Genomic DNA, 22,369 nt, shown 5'->3' with positions numbered 1-22,369 from the left:
TCGGTTTTGAAGTAACTTCCTTTTAACTTCCTTTTATTTTTTTGGTATTTTATGCAAATTCACACTTTTAAACCTTAATTTCACCAAACTTTTTAACAACAGCCACATTGCACATAATACACCAACCTCACTTTCTTATTGATGTGCCGCTATTGACCGACTGGATACATTTCATGCGAGTCGTTGACTTACGCCCGTTATGCATAACACTTGCTAATACTTAGATCCGATAGAAGCAAGCTATAAACCAGACATGAGCCCTTATTACGTATTACGGTAGAAATACGTCGATAATGTAGATTCCCGTTGAAAACCCAATTCATGACTAAAAGGACTTATGCCCTTTCTGCATTTCTCGATTCAAATGTAATAATAATAACATTAACGAAAGCATCAGTGGGATGGATGAATTTGTTTATGTTGAGATGATGTCAAATGATTATAATCAGGTTCCATAATTCGTTAATTTTAATCGAAGATGCGCAACTTCACATAGATATGATGTTGGAAATGGCAAAACATGTTTTAACACTTTTTCTGTTAATTTCGGATATAGTTGTTGCATTTGCAGCCAAAAAGATGCTGAAGAACACTCTTTATGTTTATTTTTCAAAAATCCGTCTGCAGATAACTCCAAGAGCTGTTCTTGCTCCACATTAGATAAATTATCTGGCATGGCAGATGTATCAATATTAAACGGATGTCTTATCCATTCGAGGTTTGTCGTTAAATCCGGAAAATAATTTTTCAGGCCCTCTTGTTTAATTTTATTACAAACTCATGAAGAGAGGGAAACTCTCCATTATTAACTCTAGTTTTCCATAACTTTAATTTTTCAATTGTAGCGTTTACTTTGTCTTGGACTTGTAATGATAAATTGAGTCCATTTAAAATAGAGAATATATTTGCTAAGTATGCCAATTTGGATAGCCACGTTGAGTCATGTAGACACTTTTTCAGTTCAAATTTATCATTAAAAAAAACTTGTTTTAGTTCAAATAATCGACTTAAAATTTTTCCCCGAAATAGCCAACGTATTCGATACAAATGAAGTTAAAAAACACCAAAATTAAAAGAATCGTATCTCAAAAAATAATTGAGATATCAAAATGATTTAATCACCATTTTGTAGCAAATTTAATCTAGATTTAAGACTCCGAAAATTTTTATTTCGATTCTATAAATCGCGGAGATACGATTTTTTTAATTCAACTCAATAATTTAGGTTAAATTAGTAAAAATGAAATTTAAAGAATCGTATCTCAAGAACGAGTTGAGATATCGCCATGAAATAAAATGCGTTTTAAAGGGAATTTAATCAAGAATTAATGGGATTAAAACAATTTTTTTATTCCCACAAATTTCGGTGAAATGATTTTTTTAATTCATCTCTACATCTTTACTCGTTACAAATTAAGTTAAAAAACGTCAAAATTAAAAAAATCGTGTCTCAAAAAATAATTGAGATATCAAAATGATTTAATCACAAATTTAATCTAGATTTAAGACCGCGAAAATTTTTATTTCGATTCTATAAATCGCGGAGATACGATTTTTTTAATTCAACTCAATAATTGAGGTTAAATTAATAAAAATGAAATTTAAAACAGCGTATCTCAAGAACGAGTTGAGATATCGCCATGAAATAAAGTACGTTTTAAAGGGAATTTAATCAAGAATTAATGGGATTAAAACAATTTTTTTAATCCAACAAATTTCGGTGAAACGATTTTTTTAATTCATCTCTACATCTTTACTCGTTACAAATTAAGTTAAAAAACGTCAAAATTAAAAGAATCGTATCTCAAAAAATAATTGAGATATCAAAATGATTTAATCACATTTTGTAGCAAATTTAATCTAGATTTAAGACCCCGAAAATTTTTATTTCGATTCTATAAATCGCGGAGATACGATTTTTTTAATTCAACTCAATAATTGAGGTTAAATTAATAAAAATGAAATTTAAAATAGCGTATCTCAAGAACGAGATGAGATATCATCATGAAATAAAGTACGTTTTAAAGGGAATTTAATCAAGAATTAATGGGATTAAAACAATTTTTTTAATCCCACAAATCTCGGTGAAACGATTTTTTTAATTCATCTCTACATCTTTACTCGTTACAAATTAAGTTAAAAAACGTCAAAATTAAAAGAATCGTATCTCAAAAAATAATTGAGATATCAAAATGATTTAATCACCGTTTTGTAGCAAATTTAATCTAGATTTAAGACCCCGAAAATTTTTATTTCCATTCTATAAATCGCGGAGATACGATTTTTTTAATTCAACTCAATAATTTAGGTTAAATTAATAAAAATGAAATTTAAAACAGCGTATCTCAAGAACGAATTGAGATATCACCATGAAATAAAGTACGTTTTAAAGGGAATTTAATCAAGAATGAATGGAATTAAAACAATTTTTTTATTCCCACAAATTTCGGTGAAACGATTTTTTTAATTCATCTCTACATTTTTACTCGTTACAAATTAAGTTAAAAAACGTCAAAATTAAAAGAATCGTATCTCAAAAAATAATTGAGATATCAAAATGATTTAATCACCGTTTTGTAGCAAATTTAATCTAGATTTAAGACCCCGAAAATTTTTATTTCCATTCTATAAATCGCGGAGATACGATTTTTTTAATTCAACTCAATAATTTAGGTTAAATTAATAAAAATCGAATTTAAAGAGTTGTATCTCAAGAACGAGTTGAGATATCGCCATGAAATAAAATGCGTTTTAAAGGGAATTTAATCAAGAATTAATGGGATTAAAACATTTTTTTTAATCCCACAAATTTCGGTGAAACGATTTTTTTAATTCATCTCTACATCTTTACTCGTTACAAATTAAGTTAAAAAACGTCAATATTAAAAGAATCGTATCTCAAAAAATAATTGAGATATCAAAATGATTTAATCACCATTTTGTTGCAAATTTAATCTAGATTTAAGACCCCGAAACGTTTTATTTCGATTCTATAAATCGCGGAGATACGATTTTTTTAATTCAACTCAATAATTGAGGTTAAATTAATAAAAATGAAATTTAAAATAGCGTATCTCAAGAACGAGATGAGATATCGCCATGAAATAATGTACGTTTTTGAATTTAATCAAGAATTAATGGGATTTAAAAAAATTTTTTAATTGGGTGTGGCTGCTTCCCATTTCTTCACACATTTGTGCAAAAAGTCTTGCGTTTAAAGGTTGACCTTTAATATAATTAACGATTTTCACGCTTTTATCAAGAACTTTTTGCAGATCTTACGTGTTGCCAAAGCCTCTCTGTGAATGCAACAATGTGTGGACTTGACATTTGCTGCAACCTTCTGAATTTTTGCAATGAGTCCTTTATTAATGCCGACTATATTTTTTGCACCATCTGTACTTATTCCAACACATTTAGTCCAACTAATTTTGTTATCTTGCATAAATTTATTCATAACGTTGGCAAAAAGGCTGGCAAAGTAAAAAATCGTCGTGAATTTCTTGGTTCTTTTCGTATCTAACAGACGCCATAAGATTTGCAAAATTTGTGATATCAGTGGACTCATCGACTTGTAATGCATAATCTGTTTCACATTATTGGCCATATCAATTATTCGTCGAGTTTATTTTGCTTTATCACTTATCATTATTTCTGCCATTATTTTGGCAGCCGGCTTGATTAAAGTTTCGCTGCACCACATTTCGCAATTAAAAGCGAGACGAGATACGAAGTTTCTAGGATTTTTTGATTGTCACCTCCTGTTAAACCTCTCATTACAGTTTGGGAAACACTGCTTTAAAAGATCATCATCAGCCAAATGACCATAAACTAATCAAAATTGCAACTAAGTTAATGTTTTATTAGTAACAAATAAATAATTCGTGGAAAAATATATAGCCCCTCATAAATATTGTTAACACTAACGTCAAAGAGCTTAGCAAAAACACGAGACACAATACACGTGTTCTGGACGTTCTGGTGGAGTTTAAGAGCGAGGTCCTGGTCAAGTGTCCGACGATAATTGCTCGTTTTTGTGCCGTCATCGGTGAACGTCGGCGTATTAATGAGCCGGACCGCCTCGTACGCACGTCTGTGCTAAGTATAGGGGGCGCCCCGTCGCCATTCGTCCATAACAAATGCCGCGACATGCGCGAACTTGTTCCCTCACGACTTGCCGCATTGCTCATTACGGCCAATTACAGGAGAACCGAGTCGGACGGTTGTGCGACAAATCACCTTTAGGTATTTAGAAGATACAAATCTGCGTGAGAATTTATTTTTGCGAAACGTTTTCGAAATAATTTATAACTTTCAGACGTCGATAACGGCGTTAGGCGCCACTCTCGATCTAAAAGAACCAAAGAAAATGCAAAAAGAAAGGTTTACGTATTCGAATTGGAGAAATGTACCGTTGAACGTATGTATTACAAGGGTGGTCCGAAGAGGTGGTATCAATAACTCACGACCGGTATATGTATATGTTATTACGTATGCGAGACATTTGTAACTGGAATTGAAATGAAAGCAAACCTATGAATGACAGAACTACCAACTCGGTCGATAGAACTGGATTCGATACGATCTCCGTCCATATTCGGGATGACAAATATATTGTAATCTCTAAATAATTGGTTGGTGGTGTCATGAACGAATGGGTTTATGGGTTTCGAGTTAAGTGTTTGCGGCTTGTTTATGAAGGAAAGTTACACACGACAGCTTATTGTCAACGTTAACGTAATGAATTACATTTAATTTATCGCAAAACAATATTTAAATCTTCACGGATTCTAGAAAACGACCTCCAATAAAATGAGTCGTTTATTCCGAAAGAATTCGAGACGAATTTAGACTATTAGACCATTTCCGAAAATAAACGAAAAAGTCATGTGCTCTTCAAAGGGAAAGAGCGCGGGGCACGTGTTCTCGTTTTAAAGAGATGCTGGAAATTTTAAGCAGATCACGTTAATATTGACATTTGAAATAGCCGGTTTATAGCGATACCATTCAATGGCATACCTTAGCGAAATAACCGCAATAACTACGTTCATAAATCATAAACGTTCGCTACTTTATCTTATAAATATTTTGAAACGAAAATTTTATTTAAGCAAAAGAATTCAAATTAAAAATAAAAAATTTAATTTAAAAGTTTTTAGATAAAGACATTTTTTTTTCAAGTTTCCTCGTGATAATCCCGAGTCGCAAGCTACCTCATCGATTTGAGGGTAAATTCCTCTCATAACAGACTTTGTATCTTTATTAGTATACAGGGTGATTCACATAAGAACCGACACAGAGCAGGGACATGTAAAGGACAATAAATTAAGATGAGTTCAATATCTTCGTACATTACACTAATTATTTTTTAAAAAACTTTGTCGTTTTCATAAAAAACTTAAATAACTAAAGACACGTATTTCGTAATGTTACTCAAAATAAGAGAAAATTTAGTAGTTGGCTATGAAATTGTACGTCAAACTTGACAAATAGGTTATAAAGTTATTTGACGACAAGGTTTTCTCCATCTTTTCTCCATCACCTTTCATTCTTGAGTTATGATCAATTTTAATACCGAAAGTACTCAATTTTGACATTTTGGTGATTTTTTCTTTATCACTAGAAAATCATTACAACTAAACCAAATCTGTTTATGAGTAATGTCCTTTTAGTTCATAATAAACAATTTATTTCAAATAAATTTTTCTCCATCACCTTTAATTTTTGAGTTATGATCTATTTTAATACCAAAAGTACTCAATGTTGACATTTTGGTGATTTTTTCTTTATCACTAGAAAATCATTATACCTAAACTAAATTTGTTTATGGATGATGTTTTTTTAGTTCATAATAAACAATTTATTCCTAAAAAACTTTTCTCCATCACCTTTCATCCTTGAGTTATGATCAATTTTAATACCAAAAGTGCTCAATTTTGATATTTCGGTGATTTTCTCTTTATCATTAGAAAATCATTATAACTAAACCAAATCTGTTTATGAGTAATGTCCTTTTAGTTCATAATAAACAATTTATTTCAAATAAACTTTTCTCCATCACCTTTAATTTTTGAGTTATGATCTATTTTAATACCAAAAGTACTCAATTTTGATATTTTGGTGATTTTTTCTTTATCACTAGAAAATCATTACAACTAAACCAAATCTGTTTGTGAGTAATGTCCTTTTAGTTCATAATAAACAATTTATTTCAAAAAAACTTATCTCCATCACAATTAATTTTTGAGTAATGATCGATTTTGATAACAAAAGTACTCAATTTTGACATTTTGGTGATTTTTTCTTTATCACTAGAAAATCATTATACCTAAACTAAATTTGTTTATGGACGATGTTTTTTTTAGTTCATAATAAACAATTTATTCCTAAAAAACTTTTCACCATCAGCTTTAATTTTTGAGTTATGATCTATTTTAATACCAAAAGTACTCAATTTTGACATTTTGGTGATTTTTTCTTTATCACTAGAAAATCATTACAACTAAACCAAATCTGTTTATGAGTAATGTCCTTTTAGTTCATAATAAACAATTTATTTCAAAAAAACTTATCTCCATCACAATTAATTTTTGAGTAATGATCGATTTTGATAACAAAAGTACTCAATTTTGACATTTTGGTGATTTTTTCTTTATCACTAGAAAATCATTATACCTAAACTAAATTTGTTTATGGATGATGTTTTTTTAGTTCATAATAAACAATTTATTCCTAAAAAACTTTTCACCATCACCTTTAATTTTTGAGTTATGATCTATTTTAATACCAAAAGTACTCAATTTTGACATTTTGGTGATTTTTTCTTTATCACTAGAAAATCATTATACCTAAACTAAATTTGTTTATGGATGATGTTTTTTTAGTTCATAATAAACAATTTATTCCTAAAAAACTTTTCACCATCACCTTTAATTTTTGAGTTATGATCTATTTTAATACCAAAAGTACTCAATTTTGACATTTTGGTGATTTTTTCATTATCACTAGAAAATCATTATACCTAAACTAAATTTGTTTATGGATGATGTTTTTTTAGTTCATAATAAACAATTTATTCCTAAAAAACTTTTCACCATCACCTTTAATTTTTGAGTTATGATCTATTTTAATACCAAAAGTACTCAATTTTGACATTTTGGTGATTTTTTCTTTATTACTAGAAAATCATTATACCTAAACTAAATTTGTTTATGGATGATGTTTTTTTAGTTCATAATAAACAATTTATTCCTAAAAACTTTTCTCCATCACCTTTCATCCTTGAGTTATGATCAATTTTAATACCGAAAGTACTCAATTTTGACATTTTGGTGATTTTTTCTTTATCACTAGAAAATCATTATAACTAAACCAAATCTGTTTATGAGTAATGTCCTTTTAGTTCATAATAAACAATTTATTTCAAATAAACTTTTCTCCATCACCTTTAATTTTTGAGTAATGATCGATTTTGATAACAAAAGTACTCAATTTTGACATTTTGGTGATTTTTTCTTTATTACTAGAAAATCATTATACCTAAACTAAATTTGTTTATGGATGATGTTTTTTTAGTTCATAATAAACAATTTATTCCTAAAAAACTTTTCTCCATCACCTTTCATCCTTGAGTTATGATCAATTTTAATACCGAAAGTACTCAATTTTGACATTTTGGTGATTTTTTCTTTATCACTAGAAAATCATTATAACTAAACCAAATCTGTTTATGAGTAATGTCCTTTTAGTTCATAATAAACAATTTATTTCAAATAAACTTTTCTCCATCACCTTTAATTTTTGAGTAATGATCGATTTTGATAACAAAAGTACTCAATTTTGACATTTTGGTGATTTTTTCTTTATCACTAGAAAATCATTATAACTAAACCAAATCTGTTTATGAGTAATGTCCTTTTAGTTCATAATAAACAATTTATTCCTAAAAAACTTTTCTCCATCACCTTTCATCCTTGAGTTATGATCAATTTTAATACCGAAAGTACTCAATTTTGACATTTTGGTGATTTTTTCTTTATCACTAGAAAATCATTATAACTAAACCAAATCTGTTTATGAGTAATGTCCTTTTAGTTCATAATAAACAATTTATTTCAAATAAACTTTTCTCCATCACCTTTAATTTTTGAGTAATGATCGATTTTGATAACAAAAGTACTCAATTTTGACATTTTGGTGATTTTTTCTTTATCACTAGAAAATCATTATAACTAAACCAAATCTGTTTATGAGTAATGTCCTTTTAGTTCATAATAAACAATTTATTTCAAATAAACTTTTCTCCATTACCTTTATTTTTTGAGTTATGATCTATTTTAATACCAAAAGTACTCAATTTTGACATTTTGGTGATTTTTTCTTTATCACTAGAAAATCATTATACCTAAACTAAATTTGTTTATGGATGATATTTTTTTAGTTCATAATAAACAATTTATTCCTAAAAAACTTTTCTCCATCACCTTTCATCCTTGAGTTATGATCAATTTTAATACCAAAAGTACTCAATTTTGATATTTCGATGATTTTCTCTTTTTATCATTAGAAAATCATTATAACTAAACCAAATCTGTTTATGAGTAATGTCCTTTTAGTTCATAATAAACAATTTATTTCAAATAAACTTTTCTCCATCACCTTTAATTTTTGAGTTATGATCTATTTTAATACCAAAAGTACTCAATTTTGACATTTTGGTGATTTTTTCTTTATCACTAGAAAATCATTATAACTAAACCAAATCTGTTTATGGATGATGTCTTTTCAGATCATAATAAATAATTTATTTCAAAAAAACTTATCTCCATCACAATTAATTTTTGAGTAATGATCGATTTTGATAACAAAAGTACTCAATTTTGACATTATGGGGATTTTCTCTTTATCACTAGAAAATCATTACATCTAAACAAAATCTGTTTATCAATAATATCTTTTTAGTTCATAATAAACAATTTATTCCTAAAAAACTTTTCGTCATCACCTTTCATTCTTGAGTTATAATCGATTTTAAAACCAAAAGTACTTAATTTTGACATTTTGGGGATTTTCTCTTTATCACCTGAAAATCATTACATCTAAACTAAATTTGTTTATGGATGATGTCTTCTTAGTTGACAATAAACAACTTATTCCTAAAGAACTTTTCTCCATCACCTTTCATCCTTGAGTTATGATCAATTTTAATACCGAAAGTACTCAAGTTTGACATTTTGGTGATTTTTTCTTTATCACTAGAAAATCATTATAACTAAACCAAATCTGTTTATGAGTAATGTCCTTTTAGTTCATAATAAACAATTTATTCCTAAAAAACTTTTCTCCATCACCTTTCATCCTTGAGTTATGATCAATTTTAATACCGAAAGTACTCAATTTTGACATTTTGGTGATTTTTTCTTTATCACTAGAAAATCATTATAACTAAACCAAATCTGTTTATGAGTAATGTCCTTTTAGTTCATAATAAACAATTTATTTCAAATAAACTTTTCTCCATCACCTTTAATTTTTGAGTAATGATCGATTTTGATAACAAAAGTACTCAATTTTGACATTTTGGTGATTTTTTCTTTATCACTAGAAAATCATTATAACTAAACCAAATCTGTTTATGAGTAATGTCCTTTTAGTTCATAATAAACAATTTATTTCAAATAAACTTTTCTCCATTACCTTTATTTTTTGAGTTATGATCTATTTTAATACCAAAAGTACTCAATTTTGACATTTTGGTGATTTTTTCTTTATCACTAGAAAATCATTATACCTAAACTAAATTTGTTTATGGATGATATTTTTTTAGTTCATAATAAACAATTTATTCCTAAAAAACTTTTCTCCATCACCTTTCATCCTTGAGTTATGATCAATTTTAATACCAAAAGTACTCAATTTTGATATTTCGATGATTTTCTCTTTTTATCATTAGAAAATCATTATAACTAAACCAAATCTGTTTATGAGTAATGTCCTTTTAGTTCATAATAAACAATTTATTTCAAATAAACTTTTCTCCATCACCTTTAATTTTTGAGTTATGATCTATTTTAATACCAAAAGTACTCAATTTTGACATTTTGGTGATTTTTTCTTTATCACTAGAAAATCATTATAACTAAACCAAATCTGTTTATGGATGATGTCTTTTCAGATCATAATAAATAATTTATTTCAAAAAAACTTATCTCCATCACAATTAATTTTTGAGTAATGATCGATTTTGATAACAAAAGTACTCAATTTTGACATTATGGGGATTTTCTCTTTATCACTAGAAAATCATTACATCTAAACAAAATCTGTTTATCAATAATATCTTTTTAGTTCATAATAAACAATTTATTCCTAAAAAACTTTTCGTCATCACCTTTCATTCTTGAGTTATAATCGATTTTAAAACCAAAAGTACTTAATTTTGACATTTTGGGGATTTTCTCTTTATCACCTGAAAATCATTACATCTAAACTAAATTTGTTTATGGATGATGTCTTCTTAGTTGACAATAAACAACTTATTCCTAAAGAACTTTTCTCCATCACCTTTCATCCTTGAGTTATGATCAATTTTAATACCGAAAGTACTCAAGTTTGACATTTTGGTGATTTTTTCTTTATCACTAGAAAATCATTATAACTAAACCAAATCTGTTTATGAGTAATGTCCTTTTAGTTTATAATAAACAATTTATTTCAAATAAACTTTTCTCCATCACCTTTAATTTTTGAGTTATGATCTATTTTAATACCAAAAGTACTCAATTTTGACATTTTGGTGATTTTTTCTTTATCACTAGAAAATCATTATAACTAAACCAAATCTGTTTATGGATGATGTCTTTTTAGTTCATAATAAACAATTTATTTCAAAAAAACTTATCTCCATCACAATTAGTTTTTGAGTAATGATCGATTTTGATAACAAAAGTACTCAATTTTGACATTATGGGGATTTTTTTCTTCTGCTGCTGTATAAGTATTGTGGCTGTGTTCGGCAAGATTTTTAATCGGTTTTTAATACACTGTTTCTTTTATGCAATCCTAATAAGAAAATCAAAGGGATTTAGACCCAGAGAATGAAGAGGCCACGTAATCGAACCATGACGCCCAATCCATCTTTCTGGGTATTCTGCATGCAATCAAGCATAATGAGCTGGGCAACCATATTGTTGAAACCACATTTCTCTGTAGATATTGAGTGGCACATCTTCTAACAAAGTTGTTAAATCATTTTGGAAGAAATACAAATAACATACGAAAGTATGAATTTTTTAAATAACGCGTTTTTTTGCAGAAAAACAGGCAATTATATTTTTTAGAAAAAGAAAAATAGCAAGTGTTATAGCATTTTGGAATCTTGACTAAACAGGTCATCTTGTTTAGAAATCATGTGTCAAACTTAATAGACATAAATTCTTTCAACCTTAACTCAATCCGAGTGTAGATCCACGTTGCAAGTGAATTATTTAAAAAATAAAACGAAAAAACCTCTTAACTTGCTATATTTAATAAATTTGAAGTCAAACTAGTTTCGGGGCTAGCCCCATCTTCACAATGTCAATAGAAGACTAATATTGTAAACTGAAGATCATCAAAAAGGCAATTGAATGGTGTTAAACGTGTACAGCAAAATGATTAAAAATGTACATTAATACGACCTCAGCGATTTGAGGTTAAATATCTTCTCATAAGAGACTTTGTATCTTTATTAGTATACAGGGTGGTTCTGAACCTATACGCATAAACTTGGAGATTTATTCCTCGAGGCAAATAATGGGTAATAGGCGAAAAAAATTCTAGTAAAAGATTTTTAGTTTTATAGATATCCGATATATGCGGCGATATCTAGATAAGTTGGTTCCTTTAAGATGGACATTCTCTTGATTTTTCTTTTTGGGGTCAGATACAATCAGATACTAAGGTTTACACAACGCTATCATATCATCTCCAAAGCGTATAGTCTTTGCTTCCAGAAATCATCTTACACAGCAACACCAAACTATTTCATCTGTTTAGAACTGATATCACCATACTTATTTCATCTTCTGCAAAAAACTGCTTACATACATTTGAGTGTGTCGTTTGCTCATGTCTTTCTGATTATAAGAGTTGCCTGCACAAATGATGCATGGCGAAATTTAGTAATGAGATGAAGAATGACATGTACGGATCATACAATATTGTGGAAAATGTTGGGAGCATCAAAAAGATGTAGATAGAACTCCGGGGAAAAAACGTCAGACAGCTTTCCTCTGTTTCGTTGATCTAACCAAAACGTTCGACAAAGTAAGGATAAAAGAAGTAAAACAAAGTATGTAATCTAAACTATGGTTACACTATGAATGATTACAAAATCAAGATTGAGTGCTATGCAGATGATGTCTTCCTTTTAGCTGATACTGAGGATGGCATTAACATTTAACATTGCAACTAAGAAAGTGAATACTGAGGAAATTAATACTGAGCAAGGATTGCGAAATCAGATACAAACTGCTGTCGAGACAATCCGACACAGTTTAGGCCTCGCTAGTAGAACATCATCGATTCAGCGAGCCCAATTGTGTATAGAAAATATTAGAAGCAACTTGGAACACTTACTTTGATGTCATTTTAAAATCTTATATGTATTCTCGATTTGAAAGTAAATTTCACGAATATCTAGAAATCTAAAAAGCTTTTGTTACAATTTTGTTCACCTATTTCTCATTATTTGTCATAAGTTTATGAGATTTTAGCTAGGATAAAAAATCATAATCTCAAAATATTTTGAAAGAAAAATTTAATTTAAGCAAAAGAATTCAAATTAAAAATAAAAAAATGTACCTAATTTAAAAGTTTTTAGATAAAGACACTTTCTTTTTCAAGTTGTTTCGCTGAATTCATATAAACACGTCGTGATAATCCCGCGAATTAACATTCCGTAAAAAGGAGTAAGCTTAATTAAACGCCACTTTTACTAAAATAACTTTATCTTAACAGCGGTTTCGTTATGACGCCGACGACCGTTCACGTCTTTTCCAATTACACTTAACGCTCCTCTCCTTTTGCTTCCAGGACTTGTGCAGGAGGAAGCTGTCCGTGGACGCATGGTAAGTATTAAAATCCATAGATATGTAGATGCGTGAGTTTCTCGGGACGTTTCGTTCTTAGCAACCGTGAGAAAAAGCTTTTGAAGCGTACTTTCCGGGCTTTTGTCGACGAGCTTTTACGATTTTACCTATAAATTTATTTTGAGTAACATTTATTGCACCTAGAGGTTTGAAACTTAGATTTTGATTAAGAAAGTTTTTATTACTTATCAATGGTTTTATGGCACGCACTCAATCATTTTTGTGTCTATAAAAAAAGGTAATAGAAATTTATTCTTAAATTTATGTAGATAGTTACAAAGGTGTAAGTGCAAATTTGAACGATTGTGTTAACGTTTCCCGTCACATTACGTTAAGAAGAATGTTTAATAATTGGCTTTATTTATGGTCTCGAACTGCGTGTGGGTCTAAACATCACCACCTCCGCGTTTACAAGGCACCCATATGAGCTTGAAAAAGCTTCCTGTACATCTTGTACCAGACACGATAGAATCGTTCGCGTAAATATAAATTAATTTATAGCCACGAGCTAACCGTTGGTTGGTTCGAAGATTTCGTTCCTCGTTATTTATGCCCAATTAATGTTGGGACGAAGATGTTTGGTTCATTATGAGACCTGGTGCGGGTTGACAACGTCTCAAGAACGACCTGTGGCAAGGACGATCGACGAACCTCGCCGATCTTTAAGCGGATATTTATGTAGCCGCAAATCGCATCGTATCTTCTTGCGTTTGTGTACCGTAAAATGTTGTTTATGCTACCGCCGTTAAGCGTTTCATATCGTTGTTATATCTTCGGCGTTAAACGTTCTGTGAGTGCTTATACATTACGAAAGTCGTAAACAGAAATAATAAAGTCCATATAATTTTATTTAAATGCTTATGCAATCTTATAACAAAAATATCTTCATTTGTACGCAACCCGTACAACTAAGGGCTTCTAATTAACTACGCCAATTACCAAAAGCGCCGGCAGCAATCAAAATTCATTAAGATAAGCAATAAATCCGTCCCCCTATCGCAACCCTCTTCTCCCGGCTATCTTTAACCTTTAAGGGCGCTTCTAGTTCCTCCCGAAATTAATTACCGTACTAATTTAAAATCGACCGTGACGGCTTCGTGCGGGGTAAAGAAATTATTTTTTTTTTCTCTTATTTGCCTCGAAGAATCGTGTTAACGTCCTAATAATAATGAGACGAGGGTTGAAGACAAATAGCTTGTTAGCGAGTCGCCCGATTTATCAATTTGAGAGGAGTCCATTGTTTGATTAATAATAATAATAATCTTTATTGATGTTATTACACAGAAAAGTGTTTACATAGGGTAAACGCACCAGTGTTTGACCTGTTAAGGATTTTTTAATGTCAGTGTTTGACCGAGCCATATTATTTTTCTTGTAGATCCCTCTGCCTTTGCATATAATGATCAAAATATGATCAAATACACATCTGATTCATTTAAAGTTACTTACCCTACATATAAAATATTACATCATGAAGTAATATTTTTTTAAAATTAAAAAGGAAAACAGTATTTCGCATTTAGTGTTTGACCACTTTGATTACATTAGTTGACCAATACTATCTAGTGTTTGACCTTAAAACCGTCAATGTTTGACCGATTCTTAATATAATATTCATTTTCATTATTTTTTCATACTATTTTGTTCACAAAAAAATGTTTATATTTTTTGACTCTTTAAGAATATCTTTTAAAACAGGAGCAAAATGCTCTTGACTTAACTTTTCACCCAAATTTTGTGTTTTCCAACTGGGTTTTTGTAACAGGAAAACCTCTATCTGCTGAATGAAACAACCATTTAACCAGCAGTTTTTCTTCATCAGAATTTAAAAATACTGGTGGGCCCATTTTCCTCTGCACTGGTGTTTTTCCTTTTTCTTTATAAATAAGATTTTACTTTGGAACGTTAAACATCTTGGCTGCTTTTTCATAAGATAAACCCCTACTTCTTACATCGAGAGTCTTTTGAAGATCTTCTTCACTATTTTTAAACTTAGGCTTCGTTGTCATATTGGTACTGAAAAAATGTTAACCTGATTCATATTTGCTAAATTTTCCATATAGAATTTCCATTTTTTGATAATTGACCACTATAAGAGTCAGCGTTTGACCAACCTTTTATCCATTTAATTTTACACTGACTCATTACTGCTTAAGTGCGGCCAATTACTTTTATTGTTATAAAAAAGGTTTAAAAAAATAGAAAAGAATCAAACATTTACACTTATATTTATATTACGCTTAAATATTTATAAAATTTAAAATCGGTTAAAAAACTCAGTTTTGAGTGTTTGTGTCCTATAAATGACCAAAAGAGGAACCAGTAATTGACCGCATATTTAACCTGATTGTATCTCACTTTTAAAGTATAAAAGTTTTGGTCAAATACTAAATAACTTAAACGGGAAGATACAAGTTTTAAAAATAGGTATTACACATTTTTCCATTTTGTTAATCAAATATAAATCCTTGTGAGATTATAAAATAACCGATTCGTCTAGTATTTGACCGTTTGGTCAAACACTAATTTTTAATTAAATTTAGAACTACCAGTCATTGACCCGCTTTATTTCAACAAATAATTAAATAAAGCGGTATTTTTTTAATATAAATAATAGAAAACATTATTAGGTCACTGGCAAACAAAAAAAACAACATCATACATGCAAAAACAGCTGAATAGTACTACCCTGTTTGGGCGAATTTCTAAACATAAAATTTACGCTGTTTAGCACGATGCGAATAGGCTGGCAGTTAGCGCGAAATTAAACAACAAAAACTCAAGAACGGTATGGTCATGGACTTTTTGTGTACTAGGGGGTGGAGAAGAGACTGGTGGCTATTTATGGATATATTTATGTTTTTTTAGATATTCCTTGTATCCTTATTTTTCACATTTTCTTACAAAAACGGTCAAACACTGACCAACGGTCAATTACTGGCGTTTTACCCTACGTCAGATATTTGTGTGATCAGTTACAAAATGTATATCTCTATTCATGTAATATAAAGTATAATATAAAATATAATGAGGACAATAATAAACCGAAATACGCTTACAATCTAATGGGGTGAGTAAATATACAGTGTGTCCGTAAAGTAACGGATATAGGCGATAAAATCATTATAAACGGGTTATGGAAAAATGCCTGAAACGGGTCTAAAGGTTTAAATTTTTTGCAATTTTTTAATGTAGATTTCTTTTTTTTTCCGCCATTTTTAAACGAGTTATGACGTCATCGATATTTTTTGCAAATAGCAATCCCCCATTTTTATTACGGCATATGAAAGAGGATGCTTTTCTGAATTTAGTACAGTTAATATTAATATTGGTTACATAAGAAAATTTTTGAGAAAAATTACTTCAAATTTATTGATATGATAAAAATAGCAGTAGCCATGAGTAACTAATTATTTTAAACAATTCAAAAGTGTCAAAAAATGATTTGGTAAGTAGAGTTGACCTTCTTAATGCAACATTTTGTGATCGAAAACTGCTTAGCTCATTAGTATGGTAAGCCTAGCTGTGACTAAATTTAAAAAGCATAGACATCTTCGAGATTTTTCGAAGTCTACTCTACCAAGTGTTTCAGGGGAGGTTCAACAAATGGTAGTTTTGGCTGGGCAAGGAAACCCTTATGCTACTGTCAGAGGTATTGGGTCGAATTTGGACATTAATTAATCAGTGGTTCATAAAATTTTAAAAACCGTAAAATATTATTCCTATAAAGTAAACTTCATTCACGAGCAATGAGTCGTTTTTTCCAACAACAATTTTGCTACGATGACGAAGACTTTGTAAAAAACATATTTTTTCTGACGAGGGAACATTCACATTAAGTGGACAAGTAAATAGATAAAATTGTCGGTATTGGGCGAGAAAGTCGCACATCCAATATCCGCAAAAGATCAATGTATGGAGTGAAATAGTACGGGATACTGTCCTGACTTCTTACATTTTGAGAAAATCTTAACTGGAGGGAGATATTTAGATTTTTCCAAAACGATATCATAATGTTATTCCAATGGCAGTTATTCCAACAAGATGGCGCGCCACCACAGTTCAACAAGCTTTCCTAAATCAGTTTTTGACACTCAGGGAATTAGATAAAGTAAAATACTTTTTTCTGTATGTACTTTTATTAAAAATGGATTTACTGTTTTAAATTCTACCGGTTTCGGTTTATTTACAAAACCATCTTCAGAAACCTTCGAATCTCGTCAATTTATTTTAAATCTCTCGTGATAATTAGCATCTTGAATTTTCTAGTAAACGTTTTTATTGAAATGAATATTGACTGTATATACAGGGTGTCACACAAAAAACGCCCCAAGCTGTAACTGTCATTTATATTCCGATTTTCATGACCGAGGTATCAAATAAAATGGTTTGATGAATACTATGGTTCATGCTACAAATAAATTTTTTTAAAGGCCATCTTCAATTTTAATCGATTATTAACTTTTGTTTTTCAAATTGCTCCACATATTTTTCTTCACGTCATTAGATAGAGATTGTTTTTCTGAATCCACTGATGTGTAATACATTCACTTTAAATGTAATTTTAGCAGAAAAAAGACATCTGTATATACAGGTTGTCGCACAAGAACGCCGTAAGCTGTAACTCTGACATTTAACTTCCGATTTTTATGGACGAGGTATCAAATGAAATGGTTTGATGAATGCTATGATTCATGCTACAAATAAACTTTTTCTAACGCCATCTTCGATTTCAAGCGATTATCAACTTTTGATTTTCAAATTGCTCGGTATGTTTTTCTTCACGTTATGGGATAGAGATTTTTTTCTGAGCCCATCGATCTACAATACATTAACATTAATTGTAATTTTAGCAGAGAAAAACAATTAAAACGTTTTCCGAACATTGTCTTAGTCACTTCTGTAATACTGCAGTGTGCCATGGAAAAAAATAACACGCAAAACTGATAACAGTCATTAAATGCTATGTCAATGCTCGAAGTGTGTGTAATTGATACTTATAAGTTGTTTTTTCATTTATCCCATGGCACACTACACTATAATACAAGTGACTTTAAGAGAATATTCAGAAACTATTTTAATGTTCTTCTATGCTACAATTACAATTAATGTTGATGTATTGTACATTAATGGATTCAGAAAAAAAAACTCTATCCGATAGCGTGAAGAAAAACATACCGAGCAATTTGAAAATCAAATGTCGATAATCGCTTAAAATTGAAGATGGCTTTGGAACAAATTTATTTGTAGCATGAATCATAGTATTCATGAAACCATTTCATTTGATAACCCGCTCATGAAAATCGGAATGTAAATGACAAAGTTACAGCTTGGGGCGTTTTTTGTGTGACACCCTGTATGAGTAAAATGCCTGCTCCATCAGAAACATCTTGATTTGCTTTTTGAAGTTATCTAAATTGAGATCACGCAAGTTTACAGGCAGTTTGTTATAGAATTTATGTGCTAAAAATGTAATATTTTTTTGCGATTTTGTCAATCGGTACAGAGGAGGTCTCATGGCACGTCTATTCCTAATTTCATATTGGTGATTTGAATTGTTTAGGAAAGTCAAGTTAAAATTCTTTGTTGAATGAAGATGTCATCTCTAAATTTTAGGCCACTAATTATTCTAACAGGTTTTATCGGCAAATAATCTTGTCAAGTCAGCTGCTTGACCCCATACTAAAATTGCATAATAATACTAAAAATATGCACTTCTAAGTACAGCCGCCGAAACAGAGTTGAAGGATAGGTTTTGCAGGATATAAATGTTCCGCGACAATTTAGAAGCCAAAGCCTCGACATGACATTTCTAAATTAATTTTTTATCAATGTATACCCCGAGAAATTTAGTATTATCAGACAAAGTGAGCTGTTCAATTTCATCACCATAAGGGCATAAGGAAAACATCATAATTATAGTTTTGTTAGAATTCAATGTGAGGCTGTTTCCACGAACACTCCCGACTGGGATTCATTACGTTTCTGCAATAGGTTAATCAAATTATCGTCGCTCACTAACATGGCAGCATCATCAGCATAGAGAATGTAATCAACAGTCTTACTTATTGCCGGTACATCATTTATATATATCAAGAACAACAGAGGACCCAGCACTGAACCGTGAGGAACACCATCAATCATCACTCGCTGATATCTATCATTAAGATATAACTGCTAATCAGACTTAAGGCATCATCACAGAAGTTATATGTTTTTAGTTTGCTAATTAACCCATCATGCGGCACACAATCAAAGGCTTTCGACAAGTCGCAGAACATTGACACTCTATGCTCCTTTTTCTCAAACGACTCAACAATTGAATCAACCAGATCCAGTATCGCAAGTGTCGTGGTTTTATTTTTACGAAACCCATATTGATATTTACCAAATTAGTAAATATCAATATGGGTTTCGTAAAAATAAAATTTTAGCTAAAATTTTTTCATAGATTTTAGATATAATAGGCAGAAGCGATATAGGACGATAGCTATTAAACTCATTACAATTTGGTAATTTGGTAACGTTTTACAATTTTAACTGTAAGACCATAGATATCACGAACATTTAAATTTCTTAATGAGTTTATGCAATCTCTCACTGCATTGTATGAAACTGGTTGGAAAATGAATCGAATATCTTTACTGATATGAAACCCAGGTTGTTTACATACATAACCATACATATTACAATGTGACTTGGTGAACAATTCATTCATTTCATTGGGAGATAGTATACAAGTGATCTTATTACATTTTGCAACTCTATTAATGTTAATAATGTCCTACATTGTCTTTATTGAAGCATTTAACTTCTTGATCAGTAAGTCATTAGACATGATTTTATTATCCTTACTTGCAGATTTATGAGTTTTGAAGAAGTTATTCTCTCATTGTTCTTAGTTCACTCGAAAACCAGTCATGATTGAGTGAATTATTGGCATGGGAGGAATATTTTTTAAGTGGAAATGAATCCATGTATTTATCGCTCAAAATAATCATAAAATATTGAAACCCATCATTCACTTCTGTGTTATCCGAATTAATAAATCCCCATGAGTAACCATCAAGCAGATTATAAAAATTTAGCAGTCACTGTTCAGTGATGGGTCTGTATTTGACTGTTTTAGCTCTAACCTTACCTTCATCACACATTTTGTATCCAATGTCTTTGCCGTGCAGACAGCAGAGAAATTTTGCAAAATGTTATCGATACAATTAGCTTGCCTACTAGGATCAGAAAACATACACTCAAGGTTGAACGATTTCACGATGTCTAACTAGCGAACACACTCACTACTATTAGATCAGAAAACAAGATTGAAATCACCTGCAAGTACCACTTTCTTAGTAGAAATCGTGCTCAGGATATCCTCCAATACGTTTAAAATCATTTAGCGTCACACAACTCAATTCGCAATCCTTTTCAATAAACATGAGCTCAATTGCAGATTTTTGGCAAACTTTATACCTTTTTTGATCGTTACAAGGGAACCTCCTCCTTCGTTGTTTTTACGATAAAAGAAAGATGCAGGTACAAAATTACCAAACACAAACGATTTTATTTCATCATCAACCAGCCAATGTTCAGTTATAGCAATACCATGAATCTGTTTGTTATATAAATATGCATCTAATTGATTCACTTTATTTCTAACGATTGAATGTTTATATTAAGTATACCAACATTACTGAGTATTTGGGCGTTACATTGAGTTACTGGGTTACCAACATTATAGCTACACCGATTAGATTAAATCCAAACATAACTTAAACTTAACTTGAGGTCTCCTCTCTTGAACATGGTGCGGCTTTTCCTGCATCCATAAAATGTTGATTACGTCTATTAAACATGCCACAGTTTGTAAATCTTGTTTCATCCACAAAATTTTAATCCAAGCTATGATCAGCTTCACATATGTTAATAAACCACGTACAATATTCTACACGCTTATTTTAGTCATCTGGGGGGTAGTGTTTGTGAAACTGCCATTTCATATGAATGAAATCTATGCTTTTTTAGTTCTCTTACGACAGTACGTTGTGACGTGCCTGCTTCAGATGCATCTTGTGTTGAAACCGATGCATCTTGATGGATTCGTGCTAATACATTTACTTCTATAAGTACGAAGGCTTTCACGGCCGATATTAATTAAACTAAAACTAGAACTAACACTAGCACTACCACAAGAACTAACACTAGACCTAGAACTACACTAGAACACTTCTTCAGAAACAAGACTTCGACTTCGAACTTGTTTCTGAAGAAGGTTGCAACATGGTATCCGAAACGTCAAAACTTTTTCAAAAAACGCACAGCTTAATCCGAACGATTCTAGTTCTAGGTCTAGTGTTAGTTCTTGTGATAGTGCTAGTGTTAGTTCTAGTTTTAGTTTACATTTACTTCTGTTTTGCATCATTAGTTGGTTTACAGAAAGAACCATACTCGCCCAAATTATCAGCCTTTTCAAAGTAGATAGAGAAGGCTGGCGACGATCCAAATACTGTTCTGCAGCTTGTATTGCATTTTTATAGCATAAATGTAACACTCAATGATATCACGCTTTTATTTATATATGAAACATAGTTTGCCTGAAGCTGTCATAACCAAACGTATCTATCAATTGTTTCCATAGCATACTACCTGAACAGTTTACAAATTAAAAGAATAAATGGCTATAATTTATTTATTAATAAAAATAAGTATGTCAAGTGGTATATCATTAAAGTCGTTGAGAAAAGGCCTTTTTTATAAAGTCATGGCCGCTAGTTTTCAAGATCTCTATACTAAACATGGAAAAAAACTCACCTGTATAAGGCATGATTTTGCCTCAATTCGACGAGGTCGCTTCCAGGCGAGGTGTTAGATTTGATGTATTTGTTACAGTGAAAACTCGTTCTCTGTCAAAACTAGTTTTAATTATAGAAATCGGTCAAAAATAGTTTTGACTGCAAGCTTCGGTCAAAATCCGTTTTGACTGATATATATCGGTCAATACTATTAATAACTGAAAAATAGCGGTCAAAGAGGGTTTTCACTGAGAGTGTCAGATGGGGGGGGGGGGGGGGTTACATATGACGCGCACTGTATATAGCGTTAAGCAAGTTATAAGTTAACCTAAAGAAAATAGTAAGTGAAAATAAACGGTAAGTGTTTGTAAGAAAAAATGAGTGAAAACGAGAAGAAGGAAAGATTTTTACATAAACTTTTAACAACCGAAGAAACGAAAGATAGCCATT

General features: G+C 30.5%; 1 protein-coding gene across 2 annotated transcripts in view; it reads left to right on the top strand.

Annotated features, from left to right (window-relative positions):
- The window catches only part of LOC111418628 (RNA/RNP complex-1-interacting phosphatase), a 268,726-nt gene that overhangs the window by 35,558 nt on the left and 210,799 nt on the right, over window positions 1-22,369 (top strand). For both annotated transcript variants that reach the window (XR_011641697.1, XM_071199660.1), the window contains exon 3: window positions 13,075-13,109. Coding sequence is in view for 1 of the 2 variants with exons in the window: in XM_071199660.1 (XP_071055761.1) it covers window positions 13,075-13,109 (35 nt within the window). In the remaining variant the exon portion in view is untranslated. The remainder of the gene's footprint in view (window positions 1-13,074; window positions 13,110-22,369) is intronic.

The sequence above is a fragment of the Onthophagus taurus genome, chromosome 10, assembly GCF_036711975.1.
Source record: "Onthophagus taurus isolate NC chromosome 10, IU_Otau_3.0, whole genome shotgun sequence".
Classification (NCBI taxonomy): Eukaryota; Metazoa; Arthropoda; class Insecta; order Coleoptera; family Scarabaeidae; genus Onthophagus; species Onthophagus taurus.
This window is presented reverse-complemented; position numbering and strand designations above follow the sequence as displayed.